The sequence below is a fragment of the Callithrix jacchus genome, chromosome 16 (genome assembly GCF_049354715.1).
Source record: "Callithrix jacchus isolate 240 chromosome 16, calJac240_pri, whole genome shotgun sequence".
Taxonomy (NCBI): domain Eukaryota; kingdom Metazoa; phylum Chordata; class Mammalia; order Primates; family Cebidae; genus Callithrix; species Callithrix jacchus.
Window position 1 is genome coordinate 93,983,261 of NC_133517.1, and position 17,515 is coordinate 94,000,775.

Genomic DNA, 17,515 nt, shown 5'->3' on the forward strand with positions numbered 1-17,515 from the left:
CATTTTCATTTTTGTCCTCTTATGGAGGCTTCCAAGCTGCCATAACTTGCTTCTTTCTGAAGATAAACCTGCCCTGCCCATCTCACAAGGCACTTGTATTAGTCAAGATTCTCCACAGAATCAAAACAAGTAGGATCTATGTTCATATCTATGTCTATATTTATTTGGTGTAAGGAATTAGCCCACATGATTATGAAGGTTGATGAATCCTTAAATCTGTAGTCAGCAAGCTGGAGACCCAGGAGAGCCAAAAGTGGGACGCTGGCAGGTTGAAGACTCAGGACAAGCCAGCATTTCAATTCAAGTCTGAAAACAAGAAGAAAAGCCACTGGCACAGCTTGAAGACAGGCAGGAGGAGTTCTCTCTTACCAGTGGGAGAGCAGCCTTTGTGTTCTATTTGGACCTTTAGCTAATTGGATAACATCCATCCTTATTGGTGAGGGGCAGTCTGCTTTACTCCATCTACCAATTGCAATGTTCATCCCAGGCCAGGCGTGGTGGCTCACTCCTGTAATCCTAGCACTTTGGGAGGCCAAGGCAGGCGCATCACTTGAGCTCAGGAGTTTAACACCACCCTGGTCAACAGGGTGAAACCCCATCTCTACAAAAAATACAAAAATTAGCCAGGCATGGTGGTGTCGCTGTAATCTCTGCTACTCAGGAGGCTGAGGCAGGAGGATCACTTGAACACAGCAGCAGAGGTGGCAGTGAGCCAAGATCATGTCACTGCACTCCAGTCCGGGCGACAGAGCCAGACCTTGTCTCAAAAAAAACAAAACACCAGTTAATTTCCACCCAAAACACCCTCACATACACCCCCAGAATACTTGACCAGATGTCTGGGCCATCATATTTTCTCTCCTGGGCTACTGCCATGGCCTCCTAACTTGACATGATGCTATCTGTGCTGGTGATTTATCTGTGATCTCCAAGATATCCTTCTATGCTCTTCTCTGTAATCCTGGGGTTGGGATGATGCAAACTAAATCTCTTCACCTCTCAGCTAGCTGGCTTCCTGTTAGGTTGTCCATTGTGAGGCATTAGGAATTAGGAAAGCAGAAGGAAAGAGGGGACTTCTACCTTGTTTTCACTTCCTGTTTTTCATTGCTACTTCAGTAGCAGCATGTTAAGTGGCCCTAGCTCCACCTCCTGAGTATTCTCAGTACCAACCTTGCTGTGCCTCTCCTCAACTCCCCGCCTCATGCCACACCCCCTCACCTGCTGGGCTGCACCTGAGGGAGGTCTGAGCACCTGCAGAGCCACATCCCTTCAGTGGAAGCACCAGCCAGACAGCCAACCCCTCATCAGAGGTCTGAGCAGGGCAGAGCCACACTCAGAAATCCAAGCACCAGCCCTGTGGGACCCCTCCTCCAAGCTCCTCCATACAGGCAACTCTGCCTGTTCTCTCCTGTTCCTCAGGCTTGGGAGTGAGAGCTCCTTCCTACAGTTATGGGTCCCTGGGTTACCTAACCTTTTCCTTTCTCCTTTTACTCTTTCAGCCTCCTAATGCCTGCAAAACCAATTCTTCATATTTACTGAAGTACCTCCAGTGTCTTCTGCTTCTGACTGGCCAATGGCTGATAACCCTTTTAATCCATTTTCCATTTAGAAGCCTTTTGAAATCCATTTTCCATTTACCAATTATATTTTGATAATGTGGCTCACTCCCCCGATATCCTAGTCAAGGTGCTGGGTTTCAAACAACAACTTCTGGCTAATGTTTAAACAGAAGAGGGATTTATTGAAAGTGACTAGGGAGCTCAGAGAATCAAGGGGAAGACTGGAGAACAAGGCACCAAGGAAGGCTGCTGCAGCAAAGCTCCCAGCATGATTTGCTATGCCACTGATACCATACCCCAGGAAACATATGGGCAGCCAGGTGACAGCGGACATCTGTTGCCACACGCTGGACTCTGCTGCCCCAGCACACTCCTGGTTCCACCACAGCCAACCTACTAATTTCTAACTGACCTTATATCTTGGAAGACAACCTCATGATTCAAAGTCCCAGGAGCATCTGATTGACGTTGTTCTAAGTGCCAGGGGAAGGGGAGAGAAACTATCTTTTCTATTCCCTTCTAAGTTGTGGCTTCAATAGTGGAACTGGTGCCTGATGTCCCATAAGTTTTGTGATTCCCCAAAATGAGACCCAGGGTGATAATTATCCAGTATGTTGCCTAAAGCCATCCAATAGCTTCCCTCTCACTTAAAGTCCCGAAAACTGGACTTAATGTCTGGTATGATCTGGCACCACCTAACTTTCTGACCTCATCTCATGCCAATCTTCTGTGCTCATGTTTCTGTCACATGGGGTTTCTGTTTGTCCCTTGAGCATGCCAAGCTCATTCTGACCCCAGGGAATCACTATTCCCTCATTCTGGAAGATCATTCCTTCTTGCCTTCAAGCATCGGCTCAAATATCTTCTACTCAGTGAAACCTTCCCAAGGAAGCCTCTACCATATTTGTCTTTTCTTCGTAGCACTTTTTTGCATGTGATCTTTTCTTGTGTGTCGATTTGTTACTTACCTGCCTCCCCTGTCTGGAATGTCAATTCTGTGATGTCTATCCATTGCTCCTGTGTCCCAGAACCTAGGAGAGTGGCTGGCTCTGGGCAGGTACTTACTGTTTGTTAAATGAACAGATGGCTAGATGGCTCAATTCTGTTTATTAAAGAGCCCTACTTGACAAAAGAAAAGCAAACTGTTATAATGAAAACAATGGCAAATGAGATTCCAGGGATGCTGTTTAAAATGATTAACTTTTTAGAATGCACACATGACATTGTTTTGGAGGTTTCACTCAGAGTTAGGGCTTTAAGATGGACCCCAAAGAGGCTGTTTAAATCTTCTGGAGAGACCATGGTTTTCTTCTGGCCACCAGCTAGGAGTCTTTCATTTTATAAATTAAAGCAGAAAGTAAGGTTTCGTTAAGGAAAGCCACAAAGCATACCACATTGGCTTTTTGGTTTTTGGTGTGTTTTAAAACCGAGTCTCACTCTGTTGTCCAGGCTGGAGTGCAGTGGTGCGATCTCAGCTCACTGTAACCTCTGCCTCCTGGGTTCAAGCCATTCTCTTGCCTCAGCCTCCCAAGTAGCTGGGATTACAGGCATGCATCCCCCCGACACCTAGCTAAGTTTTTAATATTTTTTTGGTAGAGATGGGGTTTCACCAAGTTGGCCAGGCTGGTCTTGAACTCCTAACCTCAAGTGATCCACCAACCTCAGCTTCCCAAAGTGCTGGGATTGCAGGTGTGAGCCACCGCACCAAACCTCATACTGAGTATGTAAGAGGCCGTATAGCATAATTATTGTCAGCATCAATCTGGGTATTTGGAGGCACCAAGGTTGGTACTGAGAATACTCAGACACTGGAGCTAGGGCCAGTTATGTGCTACCACCGAAGTCTTTTTTTTTTGAGATGGAGTCTCACTCAGTAGTCCAGGCTGGAGTGCAGTGGCGTGATCTCGGCTCACTGCAACTTCCACCTCCCAGTTTAAAGCGACTTTCCTGCCTCATCCTTCCAAGTAGCTGGGATTACGGGTGTGCACCAACATGCCCAACTAATCTGCTTATTTTTAAACAGGGACAGGGTCTTGCCACATTGGCCAGGCTGGTTTTGAACTACTAACCTCGGGTAATCTGCTTGCCTCAGCCTCCCAAAGTGCTGGGATTACAGGCATGAGCCACTGTTCCTGATCTGAAGTCTTATTAGCTAGTTCTTGGCTCTGCCACTTCTCCCTGTGTGACCTTAGGCAAGCCATATATCCTCTCTTTGCTTCAATTTCCCATTTGCAAAATGGGAATAATAACTGCATGTACACAGAAGGCTGTTATGGGAAGTGGATGAGTCAGTATACAGAAACCACAAGAAAAGTGAGCAGCATATAGTTACCTTAGATAAAATATAAGTAATATAACCATAAGCCAGTATTATGGTTTGGATCATATATGTCTGTTCATAAGAGCAACTTCAACAAGATAAAAGTTTATATATCTTTCAGGGGCTCATGCCTATAATCCCAGCACTTTGGAGGCAGAGGTGGGCGGATCACCTGAGGTCAGGAGTTCGAGACCAGCCTGGCCAACATGGTGAAATCCTGTCTATTAAAAATACAAAATTAGCCAGGCGTGGTGGCATGAACCTGTAGTCCCAGCTACTTGGGAGGCTGCAGCAGAGAACTGCTTGAACCTGGAAGGCGGAGGTTGCAGTGAGCCAAGATCGCGCCATTGTTCTCCAGCCTGGGCAAAAAGAGTAAAACTCTGTCTCAAAAACAAACAAAAAGTTTATATATCTTTCAAATAAAAGAAGTCAGAGACAGGAAGCCCAGGGCTGGTATAGCAGCTCTTGGTCACTGGGGGCAGAAGCGCCATCTTCCACCACCCCTCCATCACCATTGAATGCATGCTTTATATCCTCAAAGCCCAAGATGGCTGCTGAAGCTCACATCTGCATTGCAGGCACCAGAAAGTAGGATGGGAGAAGGGTAAATAGGGACATACCTCTTGGCCAAATCAATACCCTATAAGAAACCTCTGACAGGGCCCAGATAGTCCTTTCATTTGCATGTCTTTGGCTACAACTTAGTCACACAGCCACACATAGCTGCCAGGGCTACAGGGCAATGTATTTTCACTGGATGTGTACACTCCAAATAAAACTGGAATTCCATTATGAAAGAAGAAAGAAAAAAATGGATATGGGCCTTGTGCAAGTTATTTAACTTCCGCAAATTTTAGTTTTTTCCTTTTAAAATGGGGACAATAGTCCATGCCTCATACTGTCTGGAAGTTTACATGAAAAACTGCTAGCACAGCCATGACACACACTAAGTAAACATTAGCTCTTATCACAAGAAGGAAAAAATTTACCTCTGCATGCTTTTAAAAACAAGATTCACAAAACCAAACAGAACAAGAAGAAAAAATATTCCCACACAAAACAGTGAACAACTTCAGAGAGAAACCTACTCTCTCTGTGCGTTTCTTCCACCTGTTTGTTGCTTTGGCCTTCTTTATCTCAACTGACTCTCAGCTGACAAAGTTCCAGTTTTAAATATCACATTGCCCTGCTTCGCTGCTTACAAAGGGCCTCTGTGTCCGGGCAGGCCGTCTCAGACTCACTGTTCCGAATCTTTCCAGTCTTGCTCCCCACCCAACTGCTGTCCAACTGTGCCCAGTGTTCTCACCCAGTGGTTCATAAACCTGGCTGACCTTAAGACTCACTTACCTGAAGAGTTCTGTAAAAATACAGACTCCAAGTTCCCACCCCAGGAATCAGCCCGAAACATTCCCCTAAGACCGCCTCAGCTGTATCAAACTGCCTTGGGCTTTTCTGGGACGAAGTGACTCAGCAACTTGAATGTTTATAGGGTACAGGTGAATATATCTTGTAACACAAACTGTTACTAGGAGTAAGGCACTGTTCTAAAGCACTTTACATGGACTAACTCATTTAATTTCTATTATTCCCCTTTAAATAGATCAGGACACCAAGGCACAGAGAGGATAAGCAACTGCTCAAGGTCACACAGCAAATGGGGAACTGGGAGCTGAGATTTAAGCCTCGGCAGTCCGATTTCTGAGAGATCGGAAAGTACACTTCACCTGTATGTTTTACCACCCTTCAGTCTATATTAAACAGTTAAGCCACTCCAACACAAATTACAAAAAAAAAAAAAAAAAAAATTAACAGACGTCCTCCTAGCATTTATTAAGTAAACTGACAAATATTCATATGTATTTGAGAGGGAGTCTTGCTCTGTTGCCCAGGCTGGAGTGCAGTGGCACAATCTCAGCTCGCTGCAACCTTCACCTCCCGGGTTCAATGGATTCTCCTGCCTCAACCTCCCGAGCAGCTGGGACTACGGGCGCGTGCCACCACGCCTGGTTGATTTTTGTATTTTTAGAAGAAACAGGGTTTTAGTATGTTAGCCCAGGTGGTCTCGATCTCCTGACCTCATGATCTGCCCGCCTTGGCCTCCCAAAGTTCTGGAATTATAGGTGTGAGTCACCATGCCAGGCCAATATATTCTTAACGATTATTTGTCTTCCCAAGAACTGTGGCACAGACAAGTCTGTTATAAAAGCATTTCAGGCAGCCATCAAAATGGTGTTAAAATTATATATATATATTTTTTAAATTATATTTTTATGTGTGCATGGGTACACGATAATGCTCTTTATGTAAAGAAATATATCTGCAGAAACATACATACACGTACACACTATTTATGCCTATAGAACTTCTCAGGGGAAACACAGAGAAGTGTGACAGTTAATTATGGGTGGTAAGATTTTGGTGGACATTTCTTTCCCTCTTTAAATTTATTTGAAATAAACATTTGAATTTTGTGCCTTTCCCGCCCCCCAGCACTGCTGGGCCTGCAGGTCTGTTGAGCAGCAGATGCAGGTCTCTGTTCCACAGGATGGGGTTTGTTAAAGTTAAGAATAAGTCCTACTTTAAGAGATACCAAGTGGAATTTAGAAGACAATGAGAGGATAAAATTGATTACTGTGCTCAGAAATGCTGGGTGATACAGGATAAAAATAAATACAACACACTTCAATACAGGATGATAGTTCATGTAACAGAGATATCATTTGTCAGATTGTTCGTGCCTGTATAGAAGGGGATGTGATAGTCTGCAGCACATGCACGCAAACTGCCAAAATATGGTGTGAAGGTCGGCCTGATAAATGACACTGCAGCGTATTGTATTGGCCTGCTGCTGGCCCACAGGCTTCTCAGTAGGTTTGGCACAGACAAGATCTATGAAGGCCAAGTGGTGGTGACTGGTGACGAATACAGTGTGTAAAGCACTGATGGTCAGCCAGGCACCGTTACCTGCTATTTGGATGCAGGCCTTGCCAGAACTACCACTGGCAATAACGTTTTCGGTGCCCTGAGTGGGCTATGGATGGAGGCTTGTCTATCCCTCCCAGTACCAAACGATTCCCTGGTTACGACTCTGAAAGCAAGGAATTTAATGCAGAAATACACCAGAAGCACATCATGGGCCAGAACATTGCAGTACACATGCTACTTAATGGAGGAAGATGAAAAAGCTTATAAGAAACAGTTCTCTCAATACATAAAGAACAGCGTAACTCCAGACGTGACAGAGGAGATGCATAAGAAAGTTAATGATGCTATAGAAGAGAATACAGTATATGAGAAGCCCAAGAGAGAAGTTAAAAAGAAGAGGTGGAGTTGCGAGGACAGTGGCTCATGCCTGTAATCCCAGCACTTTGGGAGGCTAAGGCGGGTGGATAACAAGGTCAGGAGATCAAGATTATCCTGGCTAACATGGTGAAACCTCATCTCTACTAAAAATACAAAAAATTAGACAGGCGTGGTGGCATGTGCCTATAGTCCCAGCTACTAGAGAGACTGAGGCAGGAGAACCACTTGAACCTAGGAGTCAGAGGTTGCAGTGAGCTGAGATCATGCCACTGCACTCCAGCCTGGGCGACAGAGCGAGACTGTCTCAAAGAAAAAAGGTCGAACCGTCCCAAAATGTCTTTTGCTCAGAAGGAAGATCAAGTAGCTCAACAGAGGGCAAGCTTCTTCAGAGCTCAGGAGCGGGCTGCTGAGAGGTAAACCAAACAACTTTCTGTAAGGATTTTTCAGATAAAGACAATAAACTTCTTGACAGCAAAAACAAAAACAACCCCCCAAATTTTGAATTTTGTTTAATAAATAATTTCTAAATTTAAAAAATAAGATATTTTATGTATTTTGAAGCAAAGCTTTGTAAAACAATAAATAATGCCTGTCTGTTTTCTTGGAGACCCTTGCAAACCCTTCATTTAAAATTTCTCAGCCTCTGCAATATAGTGAGACCTTGTTTCTACAAAAATAAAAATAAAAAAATTAGGGGCAGGGCACAGTGGCTCACGCCTGTAATACTAGCACTTTGGGAGGCCGAGGTGGGTGGATCACAAGGTCAGGAGTTCGAGACCAGTCTGGGCAATATGGTGAAATCCTGTCTCTACTAAAAATAGAAAAAAAATTTCCGGACATGGTGGTGCATGCCTGTAATCCGAGCAACTCAGGAGGCTGAGGCAGGAGGATCTCTTGAACCTGGGAATCAGAGGTGGCAGTGAGCTGAGATCATGTCACTGCACTCCAGCCTGGGTGCCAGAGCAAGACTCTGTCTCAAAAAAAAAAAAAATTAGTCAGGTATGGTGGTGTGCCCCTGTAGTCCCCGCTACTTGGGAGGCTGAGGTGGGAGTATTGCTTGAGCCCTGAAGGCGGAGGTTGCAGTGAGCCAAGATCCTGCCACTGCACTTCAGCCTGGGAAGCAGAGCAAAACCCTCTCTCAAAAGAAAGTAAAATTTCTCCTTTAAGACAGATTAGAATGAAATTTGATGGACATACTAGATTACAGGTGTGCTTGCACAGTGCTGAGGCTATTGGTTTTAGAGTCTAACAGATGTGGGTTTAGATTCTGGCTGTGAAACTTTCTGAGTGACAGACTTCCAACAGGTCACTGAAACCCCCCAGCCTCACTCACACACTGTCTGTGTACAGATTCAAGGACCTGGATGTTTAGCAGGGTTGAACACGTGTATCTCAGTATCTCAGTAAGTGATACAAGCTTAACCATATGGTTAGCAAGAGTCTGTCCTCATCAGAACATAACTCCATGTTATTAAATGCCAATCACAAAACTGGCACTTATTTGGATAATAATAAAAGTTATAAATAATAATTTACTATTGAAAGCTCAGTCTCCACTCTTTCAAAGACATTTGAGAAATGGAAAACGTCAGCCTGACCTCAGGGATCAAGTTGAAGTTGGTTTAAGAAATCGTTTCTAGCCTGAGTGCAGTGGCTCATGCTTGTAATCCCAGCACTTTGGGAGGCTGAGGCAGGCGGATCACTTGAGGTTAGGAGTTCGAGACCAGCCTGGCCAACACGGTGAAACCCCATCTCCACTAAAAATACAAAAATTAGACAGGTGTGGTGATGCTCACCTGTAATCCCCGCTACTCGGGAGACTGAGGCAAGAGAATCACTTGAACCAAGGAGGTGGCATTTGATGTGAGTTGAGATTGTGCCACTGCACTCCAGCCTGAGCGACAGAATGAGACCCTGTCTCAAAAAAGAAAGAAATCATTTCTGGTTCAATGCATGTATGTTATTAGGAGAGGGCGAAAGTCTGTCCTCTTCTGAACTTTCTGTTTTCCAAAACAGATTTATTATCTGCAGTCATACATGACCCTGTCTCCCTGTGATGCTTCATTTTAGATATAAACTTAGCTGGGTCATAGGGCAACCAGATAGATATTTGATTAACCATCATCATTCTGGGTGTGTCTGTGAGTATGTTCCTGGATGAAATCAACATTTATAAAGCAGAGCAAAGATCCAGAGGGGGAAAAAGGGTGGGAAAAGAAAGTAATCTTGGAACTAGTAGACTGAATACAGCTCATTGTCCTCCCTAATATGGGTTGGCCTTATCCAATCAACCAAAGGCCTGCATGGAACAGAAAGGCTAACTCCCCTGCAGCAAGTAAATGGAAACTCCTCCTGCCAAACTGTCTTCCAGCTGGGATGATGGATTTTTTTCCTGCCTTTGAACTCATTCTGAAACATCAACCCTTCTTAGGTCTCAAGCCTGCTAACATTGAGAACTGAAACTACATTATCAGTCCTTCCAGGTCTCCAGCTTGCCAACTGCAGACCTTAGGACTTGCCAGCCTCTATAACCACTCAGACCAATTTCTTAGAATAAATTTCTCTCTCTATCTCTCCTTCTCTCCATAAACACTCTCTCTCTCTCTCTCTCTCTCTCTCTCTCTCTCTCTCTCTCTCTCTCTCTCTCCCCTGTATTTTTCTGGGGAACCCTGACTAATGCACTCGCTTTCTGCTGTCTCTGGATGGGGCTGCCTCCATTCTACCCTCAGGCATTGCCATCCCTTGTGCTTTCATGGAGAGCACTTGCTCTCCTCATTCTGCTTTATCTGGCTTCCTCCCCAAATGCTGCTGAAACTGCTATCTGGGAGGTCACCAGTGACTTTCTTATTGCCAAATCCAGGGCTCAGTCTTACCTTCCTGAACCTTGCTCTGTCAGACATTGCCTCTGTCAGGCACCTTTCTTTTTGTCTATAAATGTGTTACAATCTCCAGTAGCCTTGAGTCACTCTCCAATGGCCACATTTCTGGAATCCCAGCTTCTTACTGGTCAGGAGTTTGGTTTCTTAATCTCTCAGTTCTGCCACTTCTACGTGCGTGGCCTTTGGCAAGTTGCTTAACCTTTCTGTGCCTCAGTTTCCTCATCTGTAAAATAAGGCTGTGGATAATGTCTACCTCTCAGGTTGTTGTGATAAATAAATGCGATAACACAGAACTTTGTCATACAGAAAGCGGTCTGTAAATGTTAACTCTTACCTGAGTGCATTCTCATCTCCCTTTCACTCCTCAGTATACCAGGTCCTGTCTCAGGCCCTATCACTCCTGAGAAACTACTTCATCGAGGTTCCCCATGACCTATTACTTACCAGTATCTTCGGCCCTGTGTTTCTGCCCCTCTGTTGCACTTGACATTCTCAATAACCTCCCCCTTCCCTCATTCGCTGCCATGTCCTGCTGCACACATCACATCCTAGTTAAACATAATGAACACACACACCCCTGGTTTTTTCTCTTACCTCCACTCATCCCTGTCACCCCACCTTCTCTGGTTAACTTCCACTTGTCCTTTAAGATTTTCCTCACGCCTTGCTTCCCCAGGAATCCCTTCCTATTCCCTCTCCCACCAAAGCTGGGTTAGGTGGCCCTTTCTGCTGCTCACATAGCACCCACGTACTTCCCACACCGTACTGTATTTCTGTCTCTCCAAAATAACTGTAAGCGCCTTAAATTCAGAATAATTTCTTATTCCTTTCTGAGTTTCTAGCATTGACATGGTGCCAGACACATACTGGGGACTCAGTAAATGTATATGGAATGAAGTAATCAATTAATAATATCAACACCTATTTAGGACAACTAGACTTTCAGGGAGTTAGAGGATTAGAAACGAACCAGAAGGAAGGGGAGAAAAAACCTGCATACCATTTTGCAAAGTGTAATAAGGAAGCTGGAGACTGGTAGGGTTTGGCAGGATGATAAGAGGGCTTCCCATACAGAGAAACTCTTGAAACAGAAAGCAGTGCCCATTCGAAGGCCGGCTTCACATTCCTCTAAGCTGTGTAAGTTCTCTCACAAAATAGAAGGCAGAAGAAACGTGAAGAAAGTGTATCTACTCTCCCTCTTGCTTCTTTCCCAAAAAAGCACAGTTAAATCCATATGGCTCAAAAAGATTCTTCCAAATGCATGTTAACTATGCATTTTTATGCTAGAAAAAAAGAAAAAAAATTTTGTTTTCAAAAACTTGGGAGAAATTCAGAACATTCTCTGCCAGTTGATATAGATTCCCATGGGCATAATCAGGTTATTATCTCCTTGTGAACAACTGCCGTGCAAGCCAACAATTACATCATCAAGCACAGAACCCAAAGAACGCCTGGGTTTTTAGTGCCTTTGTTATCACTGCTGTTGTATTTGACATTAGTTGTTATTGAGAGAGATTTACTATTCACCATTCCTAGAACCAATAATCACCTAACAGGTAAGAAGCATTGAACATTCGTTCTCATAGTTAAGTTTTTAAAAATTGAAATCACCTTTTTTTAAAACAGATAATACATTCACATGGTTCAAAATTCAAGAACTATAAAAGAATGTACAATAAAAACTTCTCTACTCTGTCCTTTCAGAGGTCTTCTGGTCATACAAAAAGACACGTGCATACAGTTATACATTTTTTCCCACAGCCTGCTTTCTGTTATATTCTGCTATATATACAATCCTGCACCTTGCATTTTTCTTTTCTTTTCTTTTTTTTTTTTTTTGAGATGGAGTCTTGCTCTGTCACCCAGGCTGGGGTGCAGTGACATGATCTCAACTCACTGCAACCTCTGCCTTCCAGGTTCATTCTCCTGCCTCAGCCTCCTGAGTAGCTGGGATTACAGGCCTGTGCCACCACGCCCAGATAATTTTTTGTATTTTTAGTAGAGCTGGGGTTTCACCATGTTGGTCAGGCTGGTCTCGAACTCCTGACTTCGTGATCCACCCACCTTGGCCTCCCAAAGTGCTGGGATTGCAGGCGTGAACCACTACACCTGGCCACATTTTTCATGTAACAATCAATTTGGGAAAGTGTTCACATCAGTATACAAAGGAAGTTTTTCATTTTATTTGTTACATTATTAAATAGACCATGATTTATTTCACCGTTTCCCTACTCCTGGACATTTAGGGTGCTTCCAATATGTTGTTAAGCAAATACTGCTGAAATGAATAACCTATACCTACATTATTTTGCATATGTGCCAGCTATCTGTAGCATAAAATCCTAGAAGTGGACTGGCTGGGCCAAAGGGCATGTTTATTTGTAATTTTCTTAGCTGTTGCAAAGTTCTCTCCATAGAGGTGGCTGTACCCATTTACCCTCCCACCAGCTTCTCTGTGTTCCACCAACAGTGTCAGCCAACTTCTTGGCTCTGCCAATTTGGAAGATGAAGAATGACATTTTGATGCACTTCTAGATTGAATTTCTCTTATTATTGTATATGGCTGTGCTTCCCCACCCCCTCCCCCCGGACCCCCAAGATAAAGTCTGGCTCTATCACCCAGGCTGCAGTGCAGTGGCATGATCCTGGCTAACTGTAACCTCCGCCTCCCAGGCTCAAGCTATCCTCTCACCTCAACTCAGCCTTCCAACTAGCCAGGACTACTGGTGCATACCACCATGCCTGGCTAATTTTTGTGCTTTTTGTGGAGCTGGGGTTTCACTGTCTTGCCCAGCTGGTCTCGAACTCCTAAGCTCGAGCAATTTGCCTGCCTCCACAGTCTTGAAAAAGGCTAGGATCACAGGAGTTAGCCACCACACCAGGCCTTTTTTTCTTTTGTTTTTTTGAGTCTTCAGTGCTAGTCACCCTGCTCTCTCTCTCTCTCAGTATAAAATAATAACAATAATTGCTGACTCTCAGCGGCTTGCCATTTGTCAGATATGTTGTAGGTATCTCATTTAGCCTGTCAACAGTCCTGTGTTGTAGGTACTGTTCTCACCCCTGGTATACACATGAGGACATTGAGGCTAACTGTATTTAAGTGACTTTCCCAAGGCTTCATAGCAATAAGCGGCAGAGCCAGGGCTTAAACCCAGGCTTCTATGACCACAAAGACAATTTTCTTAAAAATTAGGCAACTTTGGCAGGCGCAGTGGCTCATGCCTGTAATCCCAGCACTTTGGGAGGCTGAGGCAGGTGGATCACTTGAGATCAGGAGTTTGAGACCAGCCTGGCCAACATGGTGAAACCTCATCTTTACTCAAAATACAAAAGTAAGCCAGGCATGATGGCATATGCCTATAATCTCAGCTACTCGGGAGGCTGAGGCTGGAGAATTACTTGAACCTGGGAGGTGGAGTTTGTAGTGAGCTGAGATTACACCACTGCACCCCAGCCTGAGTGACAGAGTGAAACTCTGCCTCAAAGAAAAAAAAATTAGGCAACCTTGTCTACTACTCAACAACAACAAAACTAGAGGCCCTCAGGCATAATTCACAGATTCTCTCCCCAAACTTCTAAGAAAGTGATCCACTAATGTCCTTTCCCACTCCTGCCGTCTTTTCAGGGTAATGTCTTCTCACATTCCTGCCTCCTTTTGAGATGTGCTCTAAGGGGACTGCATTAATATGGGGACCCAGGCCTCTGAGATGAGACTCACACAGACTGGAGGCTTCCAGAAATGCAGCCATGTTAAGGTAGTGAGTAGGCATTTGAGCGAACACTAGTTCATGAATCTTTCCTTCTTTCTTTCTTTCTTTTTTATTGCATTTTAGGTTTTGGGGTACATGTGAAGAACATGCAAGATAGTTGCATAGGTACACACGTGGCAGTGTGATTTGCTGCCTTCCTCCCCTTCACCTATATCTGGCATTTCTCCCCATGCTATCTCTCCCCAACTCCCCATCCCCCGCTGTCCCTCCCCAATTCCCCTCAACAGACCCCAGTGTGTAGTGCTCCCTTCCCTGTGTCCATGTGTTCTCATTGTTCAACACCCACCTATGAGTGAGAACATGCGGTATTTCATTTTCTGTTCTTGTGTCAGTTTGTTGAGAATGATGTTCTCCAGGTTCATCCATGTCCCTACAAAGGACACAAACTCATTGTTTTTGATTGCTGCATAATATTCCATGGTGTATATGTGCCACATTTTCCCTGTCCAGTCTATCATCGATGGGCATTTGGGTTGATTCCAGGTCTTTGCTATTGTAAACAGTGCTGCAATGAGCATTTGTGTGCATGTGTCCTTATAGTAGAACAATTTATAATCCTTTGGATATATACCCAGTAATGGGATTGCTGGGTCAAATGGAATTTCTATTTCTAGGTCCTTGAGAAATTGCCACACTGTCTTCCACAATGGTTGAACTAATTTACACTCCCACCAGCAGTGTAAAAGTGTTCCTATTTCACCACATCCTCTCCAGCATCTGTTGTCTCCAGATTTTTTAATGATCACCATTCTAACTGGCGTGAGATGGTATCTCAATGTAGTTTTGATTTGCATTTCTCTAATGACCAGTGATGATGAGCATTTTTTCATATGTTTGTTGGCCTCATGTATGTCTTCTTTTGTAAAGTGTCTGTTCATATCCTTTGCCCACTTTTGAATGGGCTTGTTTTTTTCTTGTAAATCTGTTTGAGTTCTTTGTAAATTCTGGATATCAGCCCTTTGTCAGATGGATAAACTGCAAAAATTTTTTCCCATTCTGTTGGTTCACTCTAATGACTGCTTCTTTTACCGTGCAGAAGCTGTGGAGTTTGATTAGGTCCCATTTGTCTATTTTGGCTTTTGTTGCCAATGCTCTTGGTGTTTTGGTCATGAAATCCTTACCTACTCCTATGTCCTGGATGGTTTTGCCCAGATTTTCTTCTAGGGTTTTTATGGTGCCAGGTCTTATAAACATAAGACCTAACACCATAAGTCTTTAATCCACCTGGAGTTAATTTTAGTGTAAGGTGTCAGGAAGGGGTCCAGTTTCTGCTTTCTGCACATAGCTAGCCAGCTTTCCCAACACCATTTATTAAACAGGGAATCCTTTCCCCATTGCTTTTCTCTCTTTCTTTCTCTCTCTCTTTCTTTCTTTCTTTTCTCTCTTTCATCTCTTTCCTCTCTTTCTCTCTTTCTTTCTCTCGCTCTGTCACCCAGGCTGGGGTGCAGTGGCACAGTCTCGGCTCACTGCAATCTCTGCCTCCCAGGTTCAAGTGATTCTCCTGCCTCAGCCTCCTGAGTAGCTGGGACTACAGGTTCGTGCCACCACACCCAACTAATTTTTTTGTATTATTAGTAGAGATGTGTTTAGCCATGTTGCCCAGGCTGGTCTCAAATTCCTGAACTCAGGCAGTCCACCCACCTCAGCCTCTCAAAGTGCTAGGATTACAGGCGTGAACCACTGCACCCAGCCTGAATTATTATTTCTTAATAGCAACTTCAAGCCTACAATTAAGGAAGAAGTTCATTCATTCATTCAACAAATATTTAGGGAGCTGTTCAAGCATTTGGACACAGCAATGAACAAGACAAACTAGGTCTCATACAAGTTACATTAATGGCCAGACATGGTGGCTCAGGAGGCTGAGGTGGGAGGATCACCTGAGCCCAGAGAAGCCGAGGCTGCAATGAGCCATGATCACACACTGCACTTGAGCCTGAGCAACAGAGTGAGACACTGTCTCAAAAACAGAAAAATAAAAAATAAAACCAAAGACCAAAAATATTACATCAGACATTAAAGAAGAAAATTTGTAAAAATTGATAGTAGTAAGTGCTATGCATATTTTGTAAAAAGGAGCTTCTTCGGATTTGTTCATTGACATAAGGCCTCTCTAAAGGGGATGCCAGTTACACTGAGAAGAAAATGGCATGAGGAAACAGCGACTGAAGTTCAAGGGAAGAGCATTTCAGGCAGAGGGCACTGCCAGTGCAAAAGTCCCAAGTCAGGAACAAGCTGATGCACCGTGGGAGAAAGCCTGCCGAGCTACGGCGCAGAGGAAGGGGAAAGGGAGGTTTTGGCAGAGGCTCGAGTGGTAGGTGTGGTCAGATCTCACCTCGGGACTCTGTGGGTTAGGAAGGAGACCTTGGATTGTGTTATGTCCAAGGGAAGCCATGGGAGATCTTAAACTGAACAACAGAGGGTATACATGTGATATAATCTGATATTTTTTTAAAAAACAATCACTCTGGCTGTAGGGGGAGAACAGATTCTAGGTGAATAAGTAAGGAGAGCAGTAGCAGGCTATTGCAGTGGTGTGGACTGGAGATTATGAAGGCATGAATCAGAGTAGTGCTTCTCAAACCTGAGCGGGCATCAGAATTCTCTGAGGGGTGCCATCCCCAGAATCAGTTTCTAATTCTGGATGGAAAGGACCTCAAAATTTTGCATTGCTATCAAGTTCCTGGTGATGCTGATGTGGCTGGTCTGCAAATCCAACCTTGAATAACATTGCAGCGGACTGGAGATGCAAGAAGTGGACTGACTGCAAAGCATTTTATAGGCAGACTCAGTAGAATTTACTGATAGATTGCATTTGCAGGAGAGAAGAATCAAGGCTGACCTTGAGTTTTCGATCCAGCAACTGAGGGAATGCCAGTATATCTGAGAGTGGAAAAGCAGAAGGAGGTGCAGATTGAGGAGGGAAAAAAAATCAAGAGTTCTGTTTTGGGCATGTGAAGTCTGAGATACCCTGTGAGACATCCAAATGGAAATGTCAGTCACGCAGTGGGGAGTGCTGGTGTTGGAGCAGGAGGTCAAGACATCTCACTGTAGAGATGAAATTTAAAGTGATAGACTAGACACCGTGGTCTTCTGAGAGCATGTACCTGGGGAAGGGAAGGCGCGTGGGGAAGAGTCCTGGTATCCAACCTCTGGAGAGCAGGCAAGGAGGGGACACAGTGGACAGGAGGAAACCTGGAGAAGAATGTCATAATGCTCAGAGGAGAAAGACTGTCAGGAAGAGGGACGTCCAGCAATGTGGAATAACTGGAAGCAAGGTCAATATGAGAGAGCCAGGGAACAAAGGAGAGAACCCTCTGAGAAGGGGAAGAAAGAATGAACAAGAATGACTGAAGACCTTGTGAGAATCCACAGATCTTTGTAGCTGCAGCTGAATTCTTCATGCATTGTGATTAGCCATTTGCTAGAAACAGAAAGAGGCCCTATGCTTTTCCTCTGGGACAGTGAACGAGGTGGAAACCTCAGCTGTCCCATCTCATTCTCCAGCTAGCCTCAAGTCTTGGGGCGGAGGCAGCATTCAAGAGGGGAACAAAACAGATTGAGTCCTGGGAAGTGGGATGTAGGCAGGAGGCTGTCATGGGAATCAGAAATGACCCTCGGTGGCTTCTCAGACAGGCCTGCATCATTCTGGAAACTTCTTCACTTTGGCCTCAAAGAAACAAG

General features: G+C 44.4%; 1 protein-coding gene across 6 annotated transcripts in view; it reads right to left on the reverse strand.

The window, feature by feature from the left end:
* LOC118148341 (uncharacterized) overlaps positions 1-17,515 on the reverse strand; it is a 111,353-nt gene that overhangs the window by 60,839 nt on the left and 32,999 nt on the right. Inside the window, exon 1 of one of the 6 annotated variants that reach the window (XM_078353428.1) lies at positions 370-10,753. The exons of the other annotated variants lie outside the window; for them this stretch is intronic. Coding sequence (XP_078209554.1) covers positions 370-599 — 230 coding nt within the window. The 5' untranslated portion in view covers positions 600-10,753. Of the gene's footprint in view, positions 1-369; positions 10,754-17,515 lie in introns of those variants that run through there. 6 annotated transcript variants of the gene reach the window in all.